This window comes from Anomaloglossus baeobatrachus, chromosome 10, assembly GCF_048569485.1.
Source record: "Anomaloglossus baeobatrachus isolate aAnoBae1 chromosome 10, aAnoBae1.hap1, whole genome shotgun sequence".
NCBI classification, from domain to species: domain Eukaryota; kingdom Metazoa; phylum Chordata; class Amphibia; order Anura; family Aromobatidae; genus Anomaloglossus; species Anomaloglossus baeobatrachus.
The window spans coordinates 56316221-56341603 of record NC_134362.1 but is presented as its reverse complement, the minus strand read 5'-3'; the positions used below and the strand labels follow the sequence as shown (position 1 = coordinate 56341603).

Sequence of the window (25383 nt, the reverse complement as noted above, 5' to 3'; positions counted from 1 at the left end):
TGCTGTTTTTACTACATGGGATGCTGTTCATGACACCGTCCCATTGTGTGCATGCTCCCCTGTAGCACGTCGTCTGCCGGGGTCTCTAGCACTTCGTCTGCCGGGGCTCTACTAGTTGTGGCCAAAGAAACCTCCTGTCAACCCTGTCCATGGACAGGGACGGAGTAGTCATAATATAGAGACTTGCAGTCCAGACAGGCCATGGGCAATCTACTTGACCAAAAGGCAGCTCTTCAGGGCTTTGATCCTGACATCGCTCTCAATCCGGATACACCGGGTGGTAACGCCATACGGAATGATCCTATACCGTCCATCAATGGAAGGTTGGATCTTTCTCCCTCAGCTCCCCCAGTGGAGATAGGAGACGAACAGGAGAAGTTCCTTTTCAGTGTCTCACGCAGATATTGAGTATTTTTCTGGCCACGCTGACTTCAGAGAAGCAGTCCAGGAACACCACGCTTACCAGATAAGCGTCTTCTCCAAACGTTTTTAGGATACATGTTATCCCTTTTTTCCCCTGACGTGGTCAGCGCTGGACCCAGGGTCCAAAGGTGGATTCTCCAATCTCCAGGCTTGCATATAGAGCCATAGTTGCACTGGAGATGGGGCTTCACTTCAAGATGCCATTCACAGACAGATGGACTCTGGTTGAAATCTGTCTAGGAGGCTATCGGCGTGTCGGTTGCTCCGGCATCCACAGCCGTATTGGCAACCTAACCTTTTCTGCTGTTCTTGCGCAGCTGACCTTGAGCAGGGACATCTGTACCGCAGAGGCGTCCGTAACCCCGCAATGTCTGCACTGCGACTTACCCTGTTAATGCTGTCCTAAAAGTACAGTCGAGGTTTCGGTCCTTCCCAAGCTCCGGCAGGTCCCAATTGTCCTCGTGCAAAAGGGCTACAAAACCTCAGACGGGCTCAGATTCCGGCCGGGCTCAATCTCGCCCAAGGAAGGCAGTCGGAGGAACCGCTACCAAGGCGGTCTCCTCAGGACTCTCAGCTCTCTCTCTCTCTCTCCGCATCCGCGGTTGATGGCAGACTCCCCCGCCTTTGGCGACATTTAGCTGCCACAGGTCACAGACCGGTGGGTGACGGACATTGTGCTCACGTGCACAGGACAGTGTTCTGTTCTCGTCCTCCGACTCCATTCTTCAGAACGGCCCCACCTCTCCACCGAGCAGATGCCCTGCTGCAGGCGGTGGACGCTCTAAGAGCAGAAGGAGTGGTGATCCCTGTCCCCCCTCAGGAACGAGGGCGAGGGTTTGTACTCCAATCTCTTTGTGGCTCCAAAAATGGACGGTTCCTTCCGTCCTGTTCTGGTTCTGAAACTGCTCAACGAGCATGCGAACGCCAGGCGGTTCCGGATGGGATCCCTCCGATCCGTCATTGCCTCAATGTCTCGAGGAGACTTCCTTGCCTCAACAGACATCAAAGATGCCTATCTCCACGTGCCAATTGCTACGGAGCACCAACGTTTTCTACGTTTTGTGATAGGAGACGAACATCTTCTGTTCGTAGCTCTGCCATTCAGTCTGGGACAGCCCCACGGGTGGGCACCAAGGTCATGGCAGCAGTGGTAGCAGTCTTGCACTCTCACGGACACCCGGTGATTCCGTACTTGGACGATCTACTCGTCAAAGCAACCTCCCTCGAGGCATGCCAACGCAGCCTGAATGTTACGCTGGAGACTCTCCAGACTTTCGGGTGGATCATCAATTTGGCAAGGTCAAATCTGTCTCCGACTCAATCACTAACGTATCTCGGCATGGAGTTTCATACTCTATCAGCCATAGTGAAGCTTCCGCTGAACCAGCAGCGTTCACTGCGGACAGAGGTGCAGTCTCTCCTTCAAGGCCAGTCGCACCCCTTAAGGCGCCTCATGCACTTCCTAAGGAAGATGGTGGCAGCCATCGAGGCAGTTCTCTTTGCGCAGTTTCATCTGCGCCAACGGCAATGGGACATTCTCCGCCAATGGGATGGGCAGTCAACCTCCCTGGACGGGAAGTCTCCCTTTCCCTGACGGCCGAGGACTCTCTGCAATAGGGGCTTATTCCCACCTCATTGCCATAGCCCCCATCCTGGGCAGTGGTCACGACAGATACGAGTCTGTCAGGGTGGGGAGCAGTTTGTCTCCGCCACATGGCTCAGGGGTCGTGGACTCAGCAGGAGTCCACCCTTCAGATCGATGTTCTGGAAATCGGGGCAGGGTATCTTACCCTATTAGCTTTCCAAAAGTGGCTAGAAGGGAGCAGATCCGAATCCAGTCGGACATCTCCACAGCGGTGGCATACATCAACCACCAAGGAGGGACACGCAGTCAGCAGCCTTCCAGGAAGTCCGGCGAATCCTCATGTGGGTGGAGGACACAGCATCCACCATATCCGCAGTTCACATCCCGGGCGTAGAAAACTGGGAAGCAGACTTCCTCAGTCGCCAGGGCATGGACGCGGGGGAATGGTCCCTTCACCCGGACGTGTTTCAGGAAATCTGTTGCCGCTGGGGGGGGTCGGACGTCGACCTAATGGCGTCTCGGCACACCAACAAGGTCCAGGCATTTATGGCACGATCGCGCGATCACAGAGCTCTGGCGGCAGACGCCTTAGTGCAAGATTGGTCGCAGTTCCGGCTCACATATGTGTTTCCACCTCTGGCACTCTTGCCCAGAGTACTGCGCAAAATCAGATCCGATTGCAGCCGCGTCATACTCGTCGCACCAGACTGGCCGAGGAGATCGTGGTACCCGGATCTGTGGCGTCTCACGGTCGGCCGACCGGGGTCACTACCAGACCGACCAGACTTACTGTCTCAAGGGCCGTTTTCTCCATCGGAATTCTGCGGCCCTGAACCTGACTGTGTGGCTTGTGTGTCCTGGATCCTAGCGTCTTCAGGATTATCCCAAGGGGTCGTTGCCACCATGAGACAGGCTAGGAAGCCCACGTCTGCTAAGATCTACCACAGAACGTGGAAGGTTTTCTTAATCTGGTGCTCTACTCAGGGAGTGTCTCCCTGGCCATTTGCATTGCCTATCTTTCTTTCCTTCCTACAATAGGAGTTAGAAAAGGGCTTGTCGCTAGACTCCCTCAAAGGGCAAGTCTCAGCACTATCCGTGTTTTTTCAGAAGCGTCTAGCACGTCTTTCTAAGGTGCGCACGTTCCCGCAGGGGGTTTGTCATATCGTACCCCCGTACAAGCGGCCGTTGGATCCATGGGATCTGAACAGGGTTCTAGTTGCTCTCCAGAAGCCGCCTTTCGAGCCTCTGAAGGAAGTTTCCTTTTCTCGCCTGTCACAGAAGGTGGCGTTTCTCGTTGCGATCACATCGCTTCGGCGAGTGTCTGAGCTGGCAGCTCTGTCATCCAAGGCTCCCTTCCTGGTGTTTCACCAGGACAAGGTAGTGCTGCGCATCATTCCGGAGTTTCTCCCTAAGGTAGTATCCTCGTTTCATCTTAATCAGGATATCTCCTTACCGTCCTTTTGCACTCATCCGGTTCACCGGTATGAGAATGATTTACGTTTGCTAGATCTGGTGAGAGCACTCAGAATCTACATTTCCCGCACGGCGCCCGTACGCCGTTCCGATGCCCTTGTCGCTGGTACGCGCAAGAGGTTGCAGGCTTCTAAAGCCACCCTGGCTCGTTGGATCAAAGAACCAATTCTGGAAGCCTACCGTTTTGCAGGGCTTCCGGTTCTTTCAGGGCTGAAAGCCCATTCAACCAGAGCCGTGAGTGCGTCCTGGGCGCTTCGACACCAGGCTTCGGCTCAACAGGTGTGCCAGGCAGCTACCTGGTCGAGTCTGCACACTTTCACCAAACATTATCAGGTGCATACCTATGCTTCGGCGGATGCCAGCTTAGGTAGAAGAGTCCTGCAGGCGGCAGTGACATCCCCGTAGGGGAGGGCTGTTTTGCAGCTCTAACATGAGGTATCTCTTTACCCACCCAGGGACAGCTTTTGGACGTCCCAATCGTCTGGGTCTCCCAATAGAGCGCTGAAGAAGAAGGGAATTTTGTTACTTACCGTAAATTCCTTTTCTTCTAGCTCTTATTGGGAGACCCAGCACCCGCCCTGTTGTCCTTCGGGATTTCTTGGTTGTTTGCGGGTACACATGTTGTTCATGTTGAACGGTTTTTCAGTTCTCCGACGTTATTCGGAGTTAATTTGTTTAAACCAGTTATTGGCTTCCTCCTTCTTGCTTTGGCACTAAAACTGGAGAACCCGTGATGCCACGGGGGGGGTATAGCCAGAGGGGGAGGGGCCTTGCACTTTTTAGTGTAGTGCTTTGTGTGGCCTCCGGAGGGCAGTAGCTATACCCCAATCGTCTGGGTCTCCCAATAAGAGCTAGAAGAAAAGGAATTTACGGTAAGTAACAAAATTCCCTTCTTTTAATCTACTGCATCTGTGGTTTTTTAGCACGGCGCAAAACCCGTTTCTTTCTTTATCGTTCCTATGGGAGACCCAGACATTGGGTGTATAGCTTCTGCCTCCGGAGGACACACAAAGTACTACACTAAAAAGTGTAGCTCCTCCCTCTGAGCATATACACCCCCTGGATAACCAGATCTAGCCAGTTCATTGCTTTGTGTTCAGGAGGCATACATCCACACATGCATTCTCATCTGATTTTTCATTTTTGGAAAGTTTTTGAAGAAAAGCGGGTCCAAGCCTGGACTCCCGGCATGTCCCTTCTCACCCCACTGTGTCGGCGGTGCTGTTAAGGTTGATTTACAAGGCTGGAGCCTTACATGCCGCGCTCCTTCACCATCCCTCGGGCTCTGGCTTGAAGTGGGAGCCAGCACGGTTCTCCTTGCTTTGCAGGAGACCGGTCTCCATCCGCAGCCCTTCAGGATCCTGCTGGACTGAGCACTCATCCCCAGGGACATGGAACCCTGCGTCTCAGCAAGCTAAGTACCTGAGACGTTTATATTCGGGGGGTCCCGGTACTTTATTATGGTGGGAGAGTGTGCTGTGTAACTTTTGTGACATTTCCGGCCGGTTCTCTGGCTGTCGCCTGAGAACCGCGCCGATGGTGCCTGCGCGCCGGCCGCATCGCTTAAATTTAGGCCCCAGCTTCGCCGGAGGCCTACTTTCGATTTCACTGCCCTCGCATGTCAATCATGCAGAGGGACAGTGAGGCTCCGCCCAGCGGCCGTTCGGCACAGGGGAGGGACACTCCTCTCTGAGTACATGTCCCCTCCCCTGTAAATCTCCTTGGCCCTCCAGATCCCGCTCTCAGAGCAGGTCCCGCCCCCTCTCCTCGCTCCGGCACCATTTTCTCAGCGTTTTTCCCTGGATCAGCGCTGGCTGCAGCATCCCTGCTAAGCTGCTTGGGGTCCGGGCTGTGGGATCTGGAGGGCACACAAACGGTCTGGTAAGCCACAACCTCTGGTCATTCTGGCTCAGAGCCCCCACTTCAGCAGCATGTCTCACACGAGGAGCAAGGCTGTACTCAATATGCACTGCATGTAAGCTCGTGCTGCCTGAACCGAGCACATATCCACATTGTGATGCCTGCTCTAACCTGACAATGCCTCAGCCTGGAATCGCACCCACAGTGGACCCTCCGGCTGCTCCGGCTCCGGTGGCTGAACCCCCGGCTTGGGTAGAATCCTTCTCTAGGTCAATCTCCCAGTCTTTTGCCGACTCCATGGGACAGCTGTCCCGTACTTTGCTGAGCATGCATCAGCCCCCTTCTCAGGGCGCCTCTGCTGCTAGGGCTCTCTCAGCAGAGCTCACAGAGGATTCTTCATCTGGTCCCAGACCCCGTCCTCCTAAAAGGAGACGCAGGGTCCCCTCTCCTTCCTCGTCCCGCGGCTCTGATTCACGAGCTGACTCGCAGGACGAGGAGGATGCCTTTACTGGGGGCTCGGATGCTACCTCCATGTACCCCATTGATCTGTCCGAAAGTGACGCAGATGTTAGTGATTTGATTGTGTCCATTAATTCTGTACTGGACCTCAATCCGCCAGTATCAGAGGAACAACCCTCTCTGGCAGAAAAGCACCAGTATACCTTGCCTAAGAGGACAAGGAGTGTGTTCTTTAACCACTCCAGTTTTCAGTCCACTGTGACCAAGCCTAGGGCCTGTCCTGACAAACGCTTCCCAAAGCGTGGTTCTGATGACCGTTTTCCCTTTCCACCTGAGGTGGTGAAGGAGTGGGCTCATTCACCAAAGGTAGACCCTCCGGTGTCTAGACTCTCAGCCCAGACCGTTGTATCAGTGGCTGATGGCACCTCTCTTAGGGATTCCACTGACCGCCAGGTTGACCTTCTGGCCAAATCTGTATATCAGGCGGCTGGGGCCTCGTTCTCCCCATCTTTTGCAGCAGTGTGGGCTCTCAAGGCCATCTCTGCTTCTCTAGAGGAGATGCATTCCCTCACCAGGGAATCTATGCCCGAAATGGTTGCCTTAACTTCCCAAGCTTCAGCCTTTTCATCCTATGCCATGTCTGCCATGCTGGAGGCTTCTCACCGCACTGCGGTGGCTTCGGCTAATTCCCTCGCTATCCGCAGGATCTTGTGGCTTCGAGAGTGGAAGGCAGATGCTTCTTCAAAGAAGTACCTTGCAGGGCTCCCTTTTGCTGGATCCAGGCTATTCGGTGAACAACTGGATGAAATTATTAAGGAAGCTACTGGCGGGAAGAGTACTTCCATGCCACAAACTAAAACCAGGAAACCTGCCCAGGGTAGGAACCAGTCGAGGTTTCGTTCCTTTCGTTCCTCCAACTGGTCATCCTCTAAGCCCTCGGCCTCGTCCACTAACTCAGCCAAGGACCAAAAACCCAACTGGCGCACAAAGGCGCGTCCACAAAAGACCGCAGGAGCTGCTGCCACTAAGGCAGCCTCCTCTTGACTATCTGGCCGCGCCAGCAACGTCCTTAGTCGGTGGCAGGCTCTCCCACTTTGGCGACGTGTGGTTTCAACACGTCTCCTATCAGTGGGTGCGGGATATCATCTCCCTCAGCTACAGGATAGAATTCTCTTCCAGCCCGCCAAACAGATTTTTTCTGTCAACTCCCCCCTGCTCCAAGGCCGCCGCCTTCTCTCAGGCCGTGGCATCCTTGCAGGCCAACGGAGTAATTGTACCGGTTCCCGCCCGGGAACGGTTCAGAGGTTTCTACTCAAATCTCTTCCTAGTCCCCAAAAAGGACGGTTCCTTCCGGCCCATCCTGGATCTCAAGCTTCTCAACAAGCATGTTCAGGTGCGGCATTTTCGCATGGAGTCGCTGCGATCAGTCATTGCCTCAATGACCCAAGGAGATTTCCTGGCATCCATCGACATCAGAGATGCCTATCTGCATGTGCCAATTGCAGTTTCACACCAGCGTTGGCTACGTTTTGCAATCGGAGAGGAACATTTCCAATTCGTGGCTCTCCCCTTCGGGTTAGCCACGGCCCCTCGAGTATTCACCAAAGTCATGGCAGCAGTGGTTGCGGTTCTGCACCTCCAGGGGTTGGCAGTGATTCCTTACCTGGACGACCTTCTAGTCAAGGCTTCATCCAGCGCAGACTATCAGCGGAGTGTCTCGCTCACTCTCGCCACTCTAACCCAATTCGGGTGGCTTGTCAATCTGCCCAAATCCACTCTGACTCCGACCCAGAGGCTCACGTACCTAGGGATGCAGTTCGAGACTCTGCCGGCACTTGTGAAGCTGCCCTTAGTCAAACAGCAGTCCCTCCATCTGGCGGTGCGCTCTCTGCTGAGGCCCCGCCGTCATTCCATCAGGCACCTGATGCAGGTGCTGGGTCAGATGGTGGCGTCAATGGAGGCTGTTCCCTTTGCCCAGTTCCATCTGCGTCCTCTGCAGCTGGACATTCTCCGCTTTGGACAAGCGGACTTCCTCCTTGCACAGGCTAGTGGCTCTGTCGCCACAGACCAGGGGCTCCCTTCAGTGGTGGCTTCAGCCCCTCTCTCTGTCTCAGGGACGCTCCTTCCTGGCCCCGTCCTGGGTGATCCTCACCACGGATGCCAGTCTATCCGGCTGGGAAACGGTATGTCTCCACCACCGAGCACAGAGCACTTGGACTCCGCCCGAGTCAGCCCTCTCGATCAATGTGCTGGAGACCAGAGCCGTGCTTCTGGCTCTCCTAGCCTTTCACCACCTTTTGGCGGGCAAGCACATCCGAGTCCAGTCAGACAACGCGACAGCGGTTGCCTACATCAATCACCAAGGCGGGACACGCAGCCGCCTGGCAATGTTGGAGGTTCAACGCATCCTTCAATGGACGGAGGACTCCAAGTCCACCATATCCGCAGTCCACATCCCAGGCGTGGAAAACTGGGAAGCAGATTATCTCAGCCGTCAAACCGTGGACAGTGGCGAGTGGTCCCTGCATCCGGCAGTGTTTCAGTCAATCTGCTGCAAGTGGGGCACTCCGGAAGTGGATCTAATGGCATCCCGGCCCAACAACAAGGTTCCGGTTTACGTGGCTCGCTCCCACGATCCTCAGGCCCTTGCAGCGGACGCTCTGGTTCAAGATTGGTCCCAGTTTCGTCTGTTCTACGTGTTTCCCCCTCTAGCTCTCTTGCCCAGAGTTCTGCGCAAGATCAGAATGGAGGGCCGTCGGGTCATCCTCATTGCACCGGACTGGCCCAGGCGAGCTTGGTACCCAGACCTGCTCCATCTGTCCGTAGAGGTGCCGTGGCATCTTCCGGACCGTCCAGACCTTCTCTCACAAGGTCCGTTTTTCCGCCAGAATTCTGCGGCTCTCAGATTGACGGCGTGGCTCTTGACTCCTGGATCTTGACTGCTTCTGGTATTCCTCCTGAAGTCATCTCCACTATGACTCGGGCTCGGAAGTCTTCCTCGGCCAAAATCTATCACAGGACCTGGAGAATTTTCCTGTCCTGGTGTCGCTCTTCCGGCCATGCTCCTTGGCCTTTTTCCTTGCCGACCCTTCTGTCCTTTCTACAGTCCGGTCTGCAGCTAGGACTATCCCTCAATTCCCTCAAGGGACAAGTCTCGGCTCTGTCAGTGCTGTTCCAGCGGCGTATCGCCCGGCTGGCTCAGGTGCGCACCTTCATGCAGGGCGCGTCTCACATCATTCCGCCTTACCGGCGGCCTTTGGATCCCTGGGACCTTAATCTGGTCCTCACGGCCTTACAGAAACCCCCCCTTTGAGCCTCTTAGGGAGGTTTCTTTGTTTCGTCTTTCACAGAAAGTCGTCTTTCTAGTGGCCATAACTTCCCTCAGGAGACTCTCTGATTTGGCTGCGCTCTCTTCGGAGTCACCTTTTTTGGTTTTTCATCAAGACAAGGTGGTTCTCCGTCCGACTCCGGATTTTCTCCCTAAGGTGGTTTCTCCTTTCCACCTTAACCAGGACATTTCCCTGCCTTCCTTTTGTCCGGCTCCTGTTCATCGCTTTGAAAATGCGTTGCATACTCTGAATCTGGTGCGGGCGCTCCGGATCTATGTGTCTCGCACCGCTGTTCTTAGGCGGTGCACCTCTCTTTTTGTGCTAACCACAGGTCGGCGTAAGGGCCTCTCTGCTTCTAAGCCGACCTTAGCTCGTTGGATTAGGTCGGCCATATCCGATGCCTACCAGTGTACTCAGGTGCCTCCCCCGCGGGGGATCAAGGCACACTCGACCAGAGCTGTCGGTGCCTCTTGGGCTTTCAGGCACCAGGCTACGGCTCAGCAGGTCTGTCAGGCTGCCACTTGGACTAGCCTGCATACCTTTTCAAAGCACTACCAAGTGCATGCTCATGCTTCGGCAGATGCGAGCTTGGGCAGACGCATCCTTCAGGCGGCTGTCGCCCATTTGTGAAGTTAGGCTCCGCCTACTTCTCAGTTTTCTGTTTATTCCCACCCATGGACTGCTTTGAGACGTCCCAATGTCTGGGTCTCCCATAGGAACGATAAAGAAAAAGAGAATTTTGTTTACTTACCGTAAATTCTTTTTCTTATAGTTCCGTATTGGGAAACCCAGCACCCTCCCTGTTGCCTGTTGGCAGTTTCTTGTTCCGCGTGTTATCACTGGCTGTTGTTGTAGACAGAGGCTCCGGTTGTTCCGGTTCTTGCTCTGTCTTTACTTGTGGGTGGCTATTCTCCTTCAGCTTTTGCACTAAACTGGCTAGATCTGTTTATCCAGGGGGTGTATATGCTCAGAGGGAGGAGCTACACTTTTTAGTGTAGTACTTTGTGTGTCCTCCGGAGGCAGAAGCTATACACCCATGGTCTGGGTCTCCCAATACGGAACTATAAGAAAAAGAATTTACGGTAAGTAAACAAAATTCTCTTTTTTCTCTTTATATATTTTATAACGTTATCTCGGGGCCGCTGCTAACCACTAAACACTCGCAAGCTTGTGAAAGGGGTTGTGACTGGCACAACCTCACCAGGTGAGTGTATTACTTTATATCATTTCTACCCCCATACCAGGTAAGACCCTATTTGTGCTTTTTTCCCCCACCACAGTGCTATTATGACATAGTTCCTGTTACAGCCAACAGAACAGCTGCTGTAAAGCGGGCTTTACACGCTGCGACATTGCTATCATTTGCTGGTGATGTCGAGCACAATAGCACCCGCCCCCGTCGTACGGCCGATATGTGGTGATCGCTGCCGTAGCGAACATTCTTGCTATGGCAGCGTCACACGCACATACCTGCTCTTCAACATCGCTGTGGCCGGCAACCCGCCTCCTTTCTAAGGGGGCGGCTCATGCGGCATCACAGCAACGTCACACCGCAGCCGTCCAATAGAAGCGGAGGGGCGGAGATGAGCGGGACGTAAACATCGCGCCCACCTCCTTCCTTCCGCATTGTCGGTGGACGCAGGTAGATGTTCGTCGCTCCTGCGGTGTCGCACACAGCGGTGTGTGCTGCCGCAGGAACGACAAACAACATCGCTAAAGAGCAGTAAACTATTTTTTGTTTTAGGACGACCTCTCCGCGGCAAACGATTTTGCCCTGTGTTGCGATCGTATCAGATCGCTCTTAAGTTTTACACACTGCGATATCGTTAATGACGCCGGATGTGCATCACAAACAACGTGACCCCGACGATAATTCATTAACGATATCGTAGCATGTAAAGCCCGCTTAACAAGAACTCAGCATTTCTGCTGCTCAGAGCTGTGCAGCTCTGATCAACAGAAATTAATCAGCGATCAGACTGCTGATTCTTACAGTCCCTAAGGGAGCTAGTAAAAAGAGAAGAAAAAAAATTTCAAAAAATAAAAAAAACTAAAAGTTAAATCACCCCCCCATTCACCCCATTGAAAATTATAGAACAAAAAAAATATACATACATTTTGTATCGCCACATTCAGAAATTCCCAATCCATCAAAATATAAACTCAATTACTCTGATCGGTAAATGGCGCAGCAGCAAAAAAAATCCAAATGCCAAAATAGTTTTTGGGTCATTGCAAACTTTGCTCAAAATGCAATAATAGGCGATCAAAACGTAGCATCTGCGCAATAATTCTATCATTAAAGATGTCAGCACAAGACGCAAAAAATAAGCCTTCACTGTCCCCATATCCTAAACAATGAGAACACTATGGGTCGCGGAAAATGGCACAAAAAGTGTGCCACTTTTTTTGGACAAACGTCTGAATTTTTTTAACCCCTTTAGATAAAAGTAAACCTATACATGTTTGGTATCTACAAACTTATACCGACCTGAGGCATCACACATATACATCAGTTTTACCTTATAGTGAACACTGTGAATAAAATACCCCCAAAACCATCATACAATTACACTTTTTTTGCAATTTTTCCACACTTGGAATTTTTTTGCCATTTTCCAATACACTATATGGTAAAACTCATGGTTTCCTTTAAAAGTACAACTCGTCCCGCAAAAAACAAGCCCTCACATGGCTATATAGACGGAAAAATAAAAATTTATGGCTCTCGAAAGAAGGGGAGAAAAAAAAACATGAACGGAAAATGAAGGGGTTAAAAAATGCTTTCTATAATTTATTACATAAGAGTAAACTAGAGGACATGTTATTGTTTTGCCTTTGTTAGATATATGCGGTAAATGAGTTCTGGAGCCAAGATTAGCCATCCTGTCGTGGAGGAGGGATTATTCAGATACGCTATAGCGGCGTGTAGAGAAATGGTGTGGCGGTATTACTACATTTTTTTTGTTGATGGCTATTTTCTATCTCTCGCAGAATCTCAGCCCTTGCAGTTCAGGTGGTCGGTGAGCAGAGATCGGGTAAAGGAGCTCAGCAAAGCAGTATTGACCTCAGTTGTGGAAAGTTGGAGATTTTGGAATGTCTTTGGCAAGGAGGCCACGTGTCCGGCAAGGATCAAATGCCAGAATACACAGAGGTATGTGTAGTACACAGTGGAACCTCGGTTTACCAGTATTTCGCTCTACGAGCAAAGGTTGCTGTATTTGTAACTCAATTTACAAGCAAGCTTTGCTGTATGAGCAAATACTCACCGCACACACTTCCGGGTCCATAGTTTAACCGCACTCTGACCTGTTCTTGCAGTCCGCACAAACTTGCACACACAAATATTATGCTCACCTTACCTTCCGTTCCATCGCCGGCCTCACGGTCCTTGTAGTTCGCTGGTACAGGATGTGTATCGGGTAACCATCTCGACGATGGAGGAACTTCCGCTGTTAGCTGCTTCTCAAAGGCAGCACGCTGACCAATCAGAGGCAAGCGGTTCCTGCCTTTGACGTCAGCGCTCTGGCAGCGGAAGTTCCGGCATCGGTCGCGATGGTTACCCGATACATATCCTGTACTGGCGGACTACAAGAACCGGGAGGCTAGCGATGGAATGGAAGGTAAGGTGAGCATAATATGTGCATGCGTGTGTGCGTGTGTGGAATGGCACAATAGGGGACCAGGATGGGACATTGAACAAGTTGTGAAACGAATTGTCTGAGCTTCCATTATTTCTTTTTCGCTCTATTGGGAGACCCAGACAATTGGGTGTATAGGCTATGCCTCCGGAGGCAGCACAAAGTATTACACTCAAAAGTGTTAAGCCCCTCCCCTTCTGCCTATACACCCCCCGTGCTCCCACGGGCTCCTCAGTTTTTTGCTTTGTGCGAAGGAGGCAGACATGCAAGCACAGCTCCACAGATTAGTCAGCAGCAGCTGCTGACTAGGTCGGATGGAAGAAAAGTGGGCCCATATAGGGCCCCCAGCATGCTCCCTTCTCACCCCACTTTTGTCGGCGGTGTTGTTAAGGTTGAGGTATCCATTGCGGGTACGGAGGCTGGAGCCCACATGCTGTTTTCCTTCCCCATCCCCCTTAGGGCTCTGGGTGAAGTGGGATCTTATCGGTCTCCAGGCACTGAGACCGGGCTTCATCCACAACTCCTGTGGAGCCTGATGGATAGGAGCCGATACCGTTCAGGGACATGGCCCTGCATCTTAAAGGTACTCTGTATCCCTATGGGGACCGCGCACGGCATCACCTCAGCTTTGCTAGGTGTGCTAGTGCACCGGGGACCGCGGCTCTGACCGGGTCTATATGTGCCATTACACACTCAGCGTCGCTGAGTGTGTTTATATGTAAGGGCTACCGCACTGACAGCCGTTGCCACGGGACACTGCGGCGCGACTGGGACTTGTAGTTCGCCGGGGACTTTCACGCGACCGCGCTTTTACGGCGGCCGCGTTTATTACTACAGTCCCCGGCTTCATTGCGGCCTAGTTTCCCTTTTTCTCTCCCGCCCTCAGCCCTGACAGGCAGGGGAAGGGCGGGACGCTGCACGGAGCGAGCAGCAATGAGGGCTGGAGTATGATTTACATGCTCCACTCCCCTCACTGTGCACAGTGTGAGCGCCCGTTTCGCGCTCTTTCCAGGCCACGCCCACAGCTTCCTCAGCTCGTCAGGACGCCGCAGCCATTCCTGTCAGCTCCACCGATGCTGCAGAGAGGGACATATTCATGGGAGACCCAGACACGGTCTCTGGTGGCCTCACAACCGCTTAGGCGGCTGGTAAACAGCACATGTGGTGCTAGCTCCATGGTGCTGTATTGTATGGGTACATTATTTGTGTACTGTATATAATTTACACTGTATGAGCACAGTTCTTTCTGGCTATATACCCTATTGTGTTACTCAGGGAAAACTATAGCATGGCGCCCACAAAAGGCAGGGGTGCCAAAACACAGGCTTATTATGTTGCCTGCGCCGCATGTAAGACCCAGCTACCGGCAGGTTCCACTGACCCTCATTGTGTACAGTGTTCGACCCCTGTGACACTTCCTCAGCCGGATCCTCTGCTAAGAGGGGCCCAGGGGGAGCCACCTGTTGACAATGTCCAGGTGACGGGGACTGAGTTTGCAGCCTTTAAGGATCAACTCTCTGAGACTATGGCTAAGATACTAGAAGCCTTGCAGTCCAGACCGGTATCTCAGCAAAGGGACTCTGTTGAATCATTGTTCCCTGACCCCCCTCAGTTGGACCAACAATGTCCTCACGGGGTATCTCATACATCCCAGACGGAGGGTTCGGACTTAGAACCTACCCCCAGATCGTCTAAGCGGGCCCGCTTAGAATTTCCCTCGACATCATATTGTTTAGGGTCTCAGCGGAGGGATTCTCTGGTTGATGATGCGGAGACAGCTGATCAGGATTCTGATCCTGGGAGCGCTCTCAATCTTAATTCTCCAGACGGGGACGCCATAGTGAATGATCTCATTGCATCCATTCATCAGTTGCTGGATATTCTTCCCTCAGCCCCTCCGGCGGAGGAGTCAGATTCTCAGCAGGAGAAATTTCGCTTCAGGTTCCCCAAGCGTACACAGAGTATGTTTCTAGACCACTCTGATTTCAGAGAGGCAATCCAGAATCACCATGCTTGTCCGGATAAGCGTTTCTCTAAGCGCCTTAAGGATACACGTTATCCTTTTCCCCCGGAAGTGGTTAAAGGTTGGATTCAATGTCCCAAAGTGGATCCTCCAATCTCCAGACTGGCGGCTAGATCCATACTTGCAGTGGAAGATGGGGCCTCGCTTAAAGATGCCACTGACAGGCAGATGGAGCTCTGGATGAAATCCATCTATGAAGCTATCGGAGCTTCTTTTGCCCCAGCATTCGCAGCCGTATGGGCGCTACAAGCTATATCAGCAGGTCAAGCGAAAATTGAAGCGGCCGCGCCACAAGTGGCTTCCATTACCTCCCAGACCTCGGCAATTGCGTCTTACGCTATGAATGCTGTCCTGGACTCTGTGAGCCGTACGGCAGTTGCGACCGCCAATTCGGTAGTAGTCCGCAGGGCCTTGTGGCTACGGGAGTGGAAGGCAGATTCCGCTTCCAAAAAGCGTTTAACCGGTTTGCCAATTTCTGGCGACAGGCTCTTTGGCGAGCGCCTGGATGAAATCATCAAACAATCCAAGGGAAAGGATACATCCTTACCCCAGCCCAAGCAGAACCTCTCCCAACAGAGGAGAGGGCAGTCGAGGTTTCGGTCCTTTCGGGGCGCGGGCAGGTCCCAATTCTCCTCGTCCAAAAGGTCTCAGAAAGAACAAAGGAACTCTGATGCATGGCGGTCTAAGTCACGTCCTAAAAAGGCCATTGGGAGCACCGCTAACAAAGCGGCTGCCTCATGACTTTCTACCTCCTCTAGTAGCATCCTCGGTCGGTGGCAGGCTCTCCCGCTTTTGCGACACCTGGCTGCCACAAATAAAAGACCGCTGGGTGAGAGACATTCTCTCTCACGGTTACAAGATAGAGTTCATCTCTCGTCCCCCGACTCGATTCTTCCGGTCCTCTCCGCCTCCCGAGCGAGCCGAGGCTCTTCGGCAGGCGCTGGGCACCCTGAAGGCAGAAGGAGTGGTGGTCCCTGTTCCTCTTCAGCAACAGGGCCACGGTTTTTACTCCAACTTGTTTGTGGTCCCAAAGAAGGACGGGTCCTTCCGTCCTGTCCTGGACCTGAAACTTCTCAACAAACACGTAAAGACCAGGCGGTTCCGGATGGAATCCCTCCGTTCCGTCATCGCCTCAATGTCCCAGGGAGATTTCCTTGCATCGATCGATATCAAGGATGCTTATCTCCACGTTCCGATTGCCCCAGAGCACCAACGCTTCTTGCGCTTCGCCATGGAAAAAGAACACCTGCAGTTCGTGGCACTACCATTCGGCCTTGCGACAGCCCCACGGGTTTTCACCAAGGTTATGGCTACTGTAGTAGCGGTCCTCCATTCTCAGGGTCATTCTGTGATCCCGTACTTGGACGATCTGTTGATCAAGGCACCCTCTCAAGAGGCATGCCAACACAGCCTCGACGTTACCCTGGAGACTCTCCAGAGTTTCGGGTGGATCATCAATTTTCCAAAGTCAAATCTGACACCGGCCCAATCGCTGACGTACCTTGGCATGGAGTTTCATACCCTCTCAGCGATAGTGAAGCTTCCGCTGATCAAACAGCAGTCACTACAGAAAGGGGTACAGTCTCTCATTCAAGGCCAGTCACACCCCTTGAGGCGCCTCATGCACTTCTTGGGGAAGATGGTGGCAGCAATGGAGGCAGTTCCTTTCGCGCAGTTTCACCTGCGTCCCCTTCAATGGGACATCCTACGCAAATGGGACAGGAAGCCGACGTCCCTCGACAGGAACGTCTCCCTCTCTCAGGCGACCAAAGCCTCCCTTCGGTGGTGGCTTCTTCCCACTTCATTATCGAAGGGGAAATCCTTCCTTCCCCCATCCTGGGAAGTAGTTACGACAGACGCGAGTCTGTCAGGATGGGGAGCGGTTTTTCTCCACCACAGGACTCAGGGTACGTGGACCCGGCAAGAGTCCTCGCTTCAGATCAATGTTCTGGAAATTCGGGCAGTGTATCTTGCCCTGAAAGCGTTCCAGCAGTGGCTGGCAGGCAAGCAGATCCGAATTCAGTCGGACAATTCCACAGCGGTGGCATACATCAATCACCAAGGCGGCACACGCAGTCGTCAAGCCTTCCAGGAAGTCCGGCGGATCTTGATGTGGGTGGAAGCCACGTCCTCCACCATATCCGCAGTTCACATCCCAGGCGTGGAAAACTGGGAAGCAGATTATCTCAGTCGCCAGGGCATGGACGCAGGGGAATGGTCCCTTCACCCGGACGTGTTTCAGGAGATCTGTTGCCGCTGGGGGGTGCCGGACGTCGACCTCATGGCATCCCGGCACAACAACAAGGTACCAATGTTCATGGCACGGTCTCAAGACCCCAGAGCTCTGGCGGCAGACGCCTTAGTTCAGGATTGGTCGCAGTTTCAGCTCCCGTATGTGTTTCCTCCGCTGGCACTGTTGCCCAGAGTGTTACGCAAGATCAGGGCCGACTGCCGCCGCGCCATCCTCGTCGCTCCAGACTGGCCGAGGAGGTCGTGGTACCCGGATCTGTGGCATCTCACGGTCGGCCAACCGTGGGCACTACCAGACCGAACAGACTTGCTGTCTCAAGGGCCGTTTTTCCATCTGAATTCTGCGGCCCTCAACCTGACTGCGTGGCCATTGAGTCCTGGATCCTAGCGTCTTCAGGATTATCTCAGGATGTCATTGCCACTATGAGACAGGCTAGGAAACCAACGTCCGCCAAGATCTATCACAGGACGTGGGAAATTTTTCTGTCATGGTGCTCTGCTCAGGGTTTTTCTCCCTGGCCATTTGCATTACCTACTTTTCTGTCCTTCCTTCAATCTGGACTGGAAAAGGGTTTGTCGCTTGGCTCCCTTAAGGGACAAGTTTCTGCGCTCTCGGTGTTTTTCCAGAAGCGCCTAGCTAGACTTCCACAGGTACGCACGTTCCTGCAGGGAGTTTGTCACATCGTTCCACCTTACAAGCGGCCGTTAGAACCCTGGGATCTGAACAGGGTGCTGATGGTTCTTCAGAAACCACCATTCGAGCCAATGAGAGATATCTCTCTCTCACGCCTTTCGCAGAAGGTGGTCTTCCTAGTAGCAGTCACCTCTCTTCGGAGAGTGTCTGAGCTAGCAGCGTTGTCATGCAAAGCCCCTTTTCTGGTGTTTCACCAGGACAAGGTGGTTCTACGTCCGGTTCCGGAATTTCTCCCTAAGGTTGTATCCCCCTTTCATCTCAATCAGGATATCTCCTTACCTTCTTTTTATCCTCATCCAGTTCACCAATGTGAAAAGGATTTGCACTTGTTAGATCTGGTGAGAGCACTTAGATTCTACATTTCTCGTACGGCGCCCCTGCGCCGCTCGGATGCACTCTTTGTCCTTGTCGCTGGCCAGCGTAAAGGGTCACAGGCTTCCAAATCAACCCTGGCTCGGTGGATCAAGGAGCCAATTATCGAAGCTTACCGTTCGGCTGGGCTTCCGGTTCCCTCAGGGCTGAAGGCCCATTCTACCAGAGCCGTGGGCGCGTCCTGGGCTTTGAGGCACCAGGCTACGGCTCAGCAGGTGTGTCAGGCGGCTACCTGGTCGAGCCTGCACACTTTCACGAAACACTATCAGGTGCATACCTATGCTGCGGCGGATGCCAGCCTAGGTAGACGAGTCCTTCAGGCGGCGATTGCCCACCTGTAGGAAAGGGCCGTTTTACGGCTCTCTTACGAGGTATTATTTTACCCACCCAGGGACTGCTTTTGGACGTCCCAATTGTCTGGGTCTCCCAATAGAGCGAAAAAGAAGGGAATTTTGTTTACTTACCGTAAATTCCTTTTCTTCTAGCTCTAATTGGGAGACCCAGCACCCGCCCCTGTTTTTTTGTGTACACATGTTGTTCATGTTGAATGGTTTCAGTTCTCCGATGTTCCTTCGGATTGAAGTTACTTTAAACCAGTTTGTAATTATATTTCCTCCTTCTTGCTTTTGCACCAAAACTGAGGAGCCCGTGGGAGCACGGGGGGTGTATAGGCAGAAGGGGAGGGGCTTAACACTTTTGAGTGTAATACTTTGTGCTGCCTCCGGAGGCATAGCCTATACACCCAATTGTCTGGGTCTCCCAATTAGAGCTAGAAGAAAAGGAATTTACGGTAAGTAAACAAAATTCCGTTCTTCCTATGGGAAATCTTGCTTTGCTAGACGAGTAACTAGGTTTACTAGCAACTCCCAGAACAGATTATGCTCGTAAACCAAGGTTCCACTGTATGTATAAAAGATGCTCCGAAGGGGCACGAACTGTAAATATTGGAAGAGGGGGATGTAAGGTAGAATATTATTAAAGGGTCTCTCCAGTTATGATGCCAGCCTCAATTCCTGCCAGAGGTTTCAAAGTATGAGGGAATGTAGAGCAACTCGGGCAAGTGCACAATACTGAAATCCTAGCGGTGCCATGGCGCTGAGGACGTCAGTGCTGGGGACAGGTGACTATCCAGGTAGGTGTGTGTGTGTGTGTGTGTGTGTGGGTGTGGTGTATGCATGCGGAGGGCGCAGTGCGGCGGAGGCGGAGCAGAGCGGGGTAATGTGTGCCGGGGGCGGGGGGTGGTGGAACCGAGTGGGGCCATGGCGCTGAGGATGTCAGTGCCGGGGACTGCATAGCTGGGGATAGGTGACTATCCATGAGTGTGTGTTCAGTGTATACTGCATGCGGGGAGGGGGTGGAGCTGAGTGTGATAATGTGTGCGTGGGGGCGGAGGTGAGCGGTGGGTATGTGTCGGCTGGGTTACCGGTGTGGGCTCCCGGGGCTGCAGCACTCACCGGGGAGTCGGGGCTCTGTGTGGGTGCGGGGAAAGGTGTTGGGCATCGTCCTGTCGGCCCGTTCAGTTAGCTGAGCCATTGGTCGCAGGCTCTTTAGCGCGCGATGTGGCGACAAGACATACAGACCGAATAAGGCAAATATATATATATATATATATAATATATATACACACTAGTTGGTGGCCCAATTTTAACACATCGGGTATTCTAGAATTTATGTAATGTATGATTTTTGTTTATTTATTTATATATATATATATATATATATATGTTGTGTGTAGTTGCCAAGTGTGTGTGGGGGGGTTAGAGAGCAGTGTTGTTTGTGTGTTGCGTTGTTTGTGGAGCGCTGTGTGTCTGCAGCGTTGTGTGTGTGTGTGGTGCTTTGTGTGTTGCACGGTTTGTGTGGGTGCATGTGTGTGTTTTGGGGGAGGTATGTTTTGTGTGTGTGTGTGTATGTGTATGTGTGTTGGAGGAGTAGTCCTGGGGGGAGAGGAGTATAATAGAAGGCGTAGTCCTGGGGGGGGAGGTGTATAGGTGCCCAATGTGTGCAGGGGCGTGGCCGAGCGGGCATGGCGTGTGGGGGGGCGTGGCTGAGCGGGCCCCCTGTGTTTAGGGGGCGTGGCCAGGCGTGTCTTGCGATGTGCGGGGGGCGTGGTGGGGGCCCCCGTGTGCAGGGGGGCCGTGATCGGGCGGGCCCAGTGGCCAATGCGACGGTTGTCACTGTAATGACGTCATTTTGGAGCAAGACAGACAGACAGAATAAGTCATTTCTAGATATAGATTCTGGAATGCTGTAGATAAGGCATCCCTGGTGGTGGCCCCAGCTTACAGTAGCCAAATCTGGTGACAGGTTCCCTTTATGGTGCAAATTGCATAATCTGTTTTACCCTCTTGTCATTGTTTGCTAGATTTGAGGAACAATTTATACCATTTTCTTCTAGATATCCTACTTGCATTAATGATTTCTGAAGAGTGAATTGTTTATTTTTTCAGCAATTCTCATCTTGTATTTTAATATTTTTTATTCTTTTCTATATTCAGCTCATGATTTTTAATAGTCCAGCGTCCTCGTCTCGTCCCTGTGCTCAAATACATTACAAGCGGGTTCACAGGACGCCGTCCAGAGTGAGTGTCACATCATGCACCTCCCCAAAGTCTTTAAGGCTATGGCAATATTTTTCTTTTCTTTCTTTTCTTTTTCTTTCTTTCTTTCAGAACCTTTTTGCTTTTACAGAGATTTTTCTTCCATTTGTTCCACTAAATTGGTTTCCCACCTCTTACTGTTCTCCTCTTCGCCTTATGTCCTCTCCCTCTCAGAGTAGCCGTAAGAAGCAAGCGGTGAAAGTGAGCTCTGAAATCAGAGTGGAGCTGGAGGACTTTAAGTCCGAGTTTGACCTGGGTCTCATTGATCGGCTGGGATTCCTTTTCCAAGATGGGGCCACAAAAGAAGCAAGCCCACAAGGACACTTTGATTTCCACTTGGTAAGTAACATTAAGTCTATATGCACACGCTGTGTTTCTTCGGCGCTCCATTGGGAGACCCAGACGATTGGGTGTATAGCACTGCCTCCGGAGGCCACACAAAGCAATTACACTAAAAAGTGTAAGGCCCCTCCCCTTCTGGCTATACACCCCCAGTGGGATCACTGGCTCACCAGTTTTCTGCTTTGTGCGAAGGAGGTCAGACATCCATGCATAAGCTCCACTGTTCAGTCAGCAGTAGCTGCTGACTATATCGGATGGAAGAAAAGAGGGCCCATACTAGGGCCCCCAGCATGCTCCCTTCTCACCCCACTTGCGGTTTGTAAGGTTGAGGTACCTATTGCTGGTACGGAGGCTGGAGCCCACATGCTGTTTTCCTTCCCCATCCCCCTGAGGGGCTCTGAGGAAGTGGGATCTTTCCGGCCACCAAGCCCTGAGGCCGGGCTCCATCCACAGACCCATTGAACCTGCTGGATGTGGAGCGGGAGTGCCGTTCAGGGACAAGGCCCTGCAACTTTCAGGTACTCTGTGTCCCCGTATGGCAGGCCACGCACACTCCAGGCTTGCTGGGTGTGCTACTGCGCCGGGGACTGTAGCGCTGTGCGCTGGGCTTATAGTCCCTGCAGATTACTGGGGGACTTTACGTGTGGGGACCGCCGCGCCGACCGCCCCTGGAGCGGCGGCGCAGCTGCGACTTGTAGTGCGCCGGGGACGCGCCGACCGCGCTTTTACGGCGGCGGCGCTTCTAACTTTAGTCCCCGGCTTTTGTGGCCTAGCGCCGCTTCGTTCCCCGCCCCCACCCTGTCACTCAGGGAAGGGGAGAGACGCTGTTCTATAGCAGCGCCGAGGGCTGGAGACTTATTTGCATTCTCCAGCCCCCTTTACTAGACACAGTGGGCGCCGGGTTCCCGCTCTTGTCTCGGGCACGCCCTCGGCCCGCCCCTCTCCTCTGGACGCCGGCAGCCATTCCGGCACGCAGAGCGGGAAAACGGAGACACTGAGCTACCAGCAGGATTCCGGCGCCACACACCCGCTTTTGTGCGGGCGGTAAGCGGCAAGTGCTGACCCACTAATGCCGAAGTGTCCTGTTGTACTTTTGTACGGTCGCTATTCAGGATGCAGACCTAGAAACAGCAGCAAAAGATCAGGGGTGCTAAAGCACAGACTCTATATGCTGCTTGTCTTGCATGTGCTGCAGTGTCATGTGTCCTTTATGCTTGTATGCTTTACATTGCACTGTAAGGGCTATTCTTGGCTGTCTACCCGCCTAGATGGCTAGACAGCGGCAGCAAACAGCAATGGTGCTAAGGCACAAGCTTTCAATGCTGCTTGGATTGCATGTACTGCAGAGTTTATTTTCATGCTTGTACATTCACTGCATGTCGCTATTCGTGGCTAATGCTCCTTGATGACTAGACAGCAGCAGAAAAGCAAGGGTGCTAAGGCACAAGCTTTCAATGCTGCTTGGATTGCATGTGCTGCAGTGGTTATTTTCATGCTTGTATGCTATACATTCACTGTATGTCGCTTTTCCTGGCTAATGCTCCTGAATAACTAGACAACGGCAGCAGAAAAGCAAAGGTGCCAAGGCACAGGCTTTCTATGCTCCTTGTACTGCATGTGCTGAAGTGTTTATTGTACTTCATGCTTGTATGCTATACATTGCACTGTACGGTCGCTATTCTTGGCTAATGCTCCTAGATGGCTAGACAGCAACAGCAAAAAAAAAAAAAAAAAAAAAAAACCATGGGTGCCAAGGCACAGGATTTCTTGCTGCTTGTACTGCATGCGACTGTTCCAGGACCCCCAGTGTGTGCAATTACTCAACGGGGTCTCTGCTACAGGTGGCCAAAAGAACCACCTGTGATCCCTGTCCAGGGACAGGGACGGAGTTGCAGTTTCCGCTGATATATTGTCTGTGGCTATGACTAACATCTTACAGACTTGCAGTCCAGACAGACCTTGGGCAATGTTGATTCAATGCCCCTGGCCACCCTGATTTCGAAACAAATCATGGCTCCAGGAGGGTCCCATGCATCCCAGGGTGCAGGCTCTGACACGGACGACAGTCCCAGACGGCCTAAGCGAGCTCCCTAAGAACGGCCCTCGACTTCATCACAGTACTCTCTGTATGATGAGGCAGACGTAGCTGTTCAGGACTCTGATCCTGAGACCGCTCTCAATCCGGATACACCGGATGGTGACGCTATAGTGAATAATCTTATAGCGTCCATCAATGGAAGGTTGGGTATTTCTCCCTCAACTCCTCCAGTGGAGGGGTCAGCTTCACAGCAGAAGAAATCCCTATTCGGTATCTCAAGCGTATATTGAGTACTTTTCTGGTCACTCTGACTCCAGAGAAGCAGTCCAGGAACATCACGCTTATCCCGATAAGCGTTTCTCCAACCGTATTGAAGATACGTGTTGTCTCTTCCCCCCTGACGTGCTCAAGCGCTCCAAGGGTGGATCCCCCAATCTCCAGGCTTGCGGCTAGATCTATAGTTGCAGTGGAAGATGGGACTTCACTTAAAGATGCCATTGACAGACAGATAGCCCTCTGGTTGCAATCTGTCTATGAAGCTATCGGCGGGTCGGTTGCCCCGGCATTCGCAGCCATAGAGGCACTCCAAGCTATTTCAGCTAGTATTGCGCAGAGGGACGCGGTCACATGTACATATTGGCCGCAGTAGCGTCCTTCACCTCGCAATGTCGGCATTGCGACTCAAGCTGTTTATGCTGTCCTGGACTCTACGAGCCGTACGTCAGTGGCGTCCGCCAACTCCGTGTTGTTACGCTCCTAGTGTTAAGGGATTGGAGCAGATGCTGCTTCCACAAAAGTGCTTAACCAGATTGCCTTTATCTGGTGACAGACTGTTTCGTGAGCGGTTGGATTAAATCATTCAACTGTCCAAGGGTACGGATTCTTCCTTACCCCAGCTATCAAACAAGACCCATCAGGAGAAGGGACAGTCGAGGTTTCGGTCCTTCCCAGGCTCGGGCACGTCCCAATTGCCCTCGTCCAACAGGACTCAAAAGGCTCAGAGGGGCGCAGGTTCCTGGCGGGCTCAATCTCGCCCGGAAAAGGCAGCCGGAGGAACCGCTACCAAGGCGGTTTCCTCATGACTTTCAGACCTCTCTCTCCGCGTCCGCGGTCGGTGGCAGACTCCCCCGCTTTAGCGACATTTAACTGCCACAGGTCAATGGCCGGTGGGTGAGAGACAGTTTGTCGCAAAAACTTCCTCACCGGCCAAGCCGAGGCTCTTCTGCAGGCAGTAGGAGTCGTAATCCCGGTTCCTCCTCAGGAACAAGAGACACTTTTTACTCCGATCTGGTCGGGGTGACAAAATAGGACGACTCCTTCCGTTCCGTTCTGGACCTTAAACTGCTCAACAAGCACGTGAAAACCAGGCGGTTCCGGATGGAATCCCTCCGCTCCGGCATTGCCTCAATGTCTCAAGGAGATTTCCTAGCATCAATAGACATCAGGATGCTTATCTCCACGTGCCGATTGCTCCAGAGCACCGGCGTTTGCTACGATTTGTTATTGAAGACGAGCATCTTCGGTTCGTAGCCCTACCCTTCGGTCTGGCGACAGCCCCACGGGTTTTCACCAAGTTCATGGCAGCAGTGGGACCGCTCCCGCACTCTCAGGGTCACCCTGTGATCCCTTACTTAGACCATCTACTTGTCAAGGCACTCTTTTAAGACGCATGCCAACACAGCCTGAACATGGCGCTGGAGACTTCCCAGAGTTTCGGGTGGGTCCTCAACTTTTCAAAGTTAAACCCAATCGCTGGCATATCTTAGCTTGGGGTTTCACACTCCCTCAGCGATGGTGAAGCTTCCACTGGACAAACAGCGGTCACTACAGACGGGGGTGCAGTCTCTCCTTCAAGGAGACACATCATCCAGAGGCAGTCCCTTTCACGCAGTTTCATCTGCGTCCACTTCAATAGAACATTCTTCGCTAATGGGAGGGGAAGTCGATGTCCCTACACAGGAACGTCCCCCTTTCTCAGACGATCAAGGACTCTCTTCAGAAGAGTCCACTCTTCAGATCAATTGTCTGGAGCTCTGGGCAGTGCATATGGCACTGCAAGACTTCCTGCAGTGGCTGGAAGGCAAACAGATCCGAATTCAGTCGGACAATCCACAGCGGTGGCATACATCAACCACCAAGGCGGACTACGCAGTCAGCGAGCCTCCCAGGAAGTCCGCCGGATTCTGCTAGGGGTGGAAGACAGAGCATACACCATATCCGCAGTTCACATCCCGGGCGTAGAAAACTGGGAAGCAGACTTCCTCAGTCACCAGGGCGTGGACGCAGGAGAATGGTCT

The 25383-nt window shown here is 52.7% G+C and overlaps 1 protein-coding gene across 1 annotated transcript in view; it reads left to right on the top strand.

Annotated features, from left to right (window-relative positions):
* The window catches only part of ATG2A (autophagy related 2A), a 306688-nt gene that overhangs the window by 96141 nt on the left and 185164 nt on the right, over window positions 1–25383 (top strand). Inside the window, exons 12-14 of the mRNA XM_075326760.1 lie at window positions 12124–12283; window positions 20605–20688; window positions 20881–21045. Of these exons, the coding sequence (XP_075182875.1) occupies window positions 12124–12283; window positions 20605–20688; window positions 20881–21045 (409 nt within the window). The remainder of the gene's footprint in view (window positions 1–12123; window positions 12284–20604; window positions 20689–20880; window positions 21046–25383) is intronic.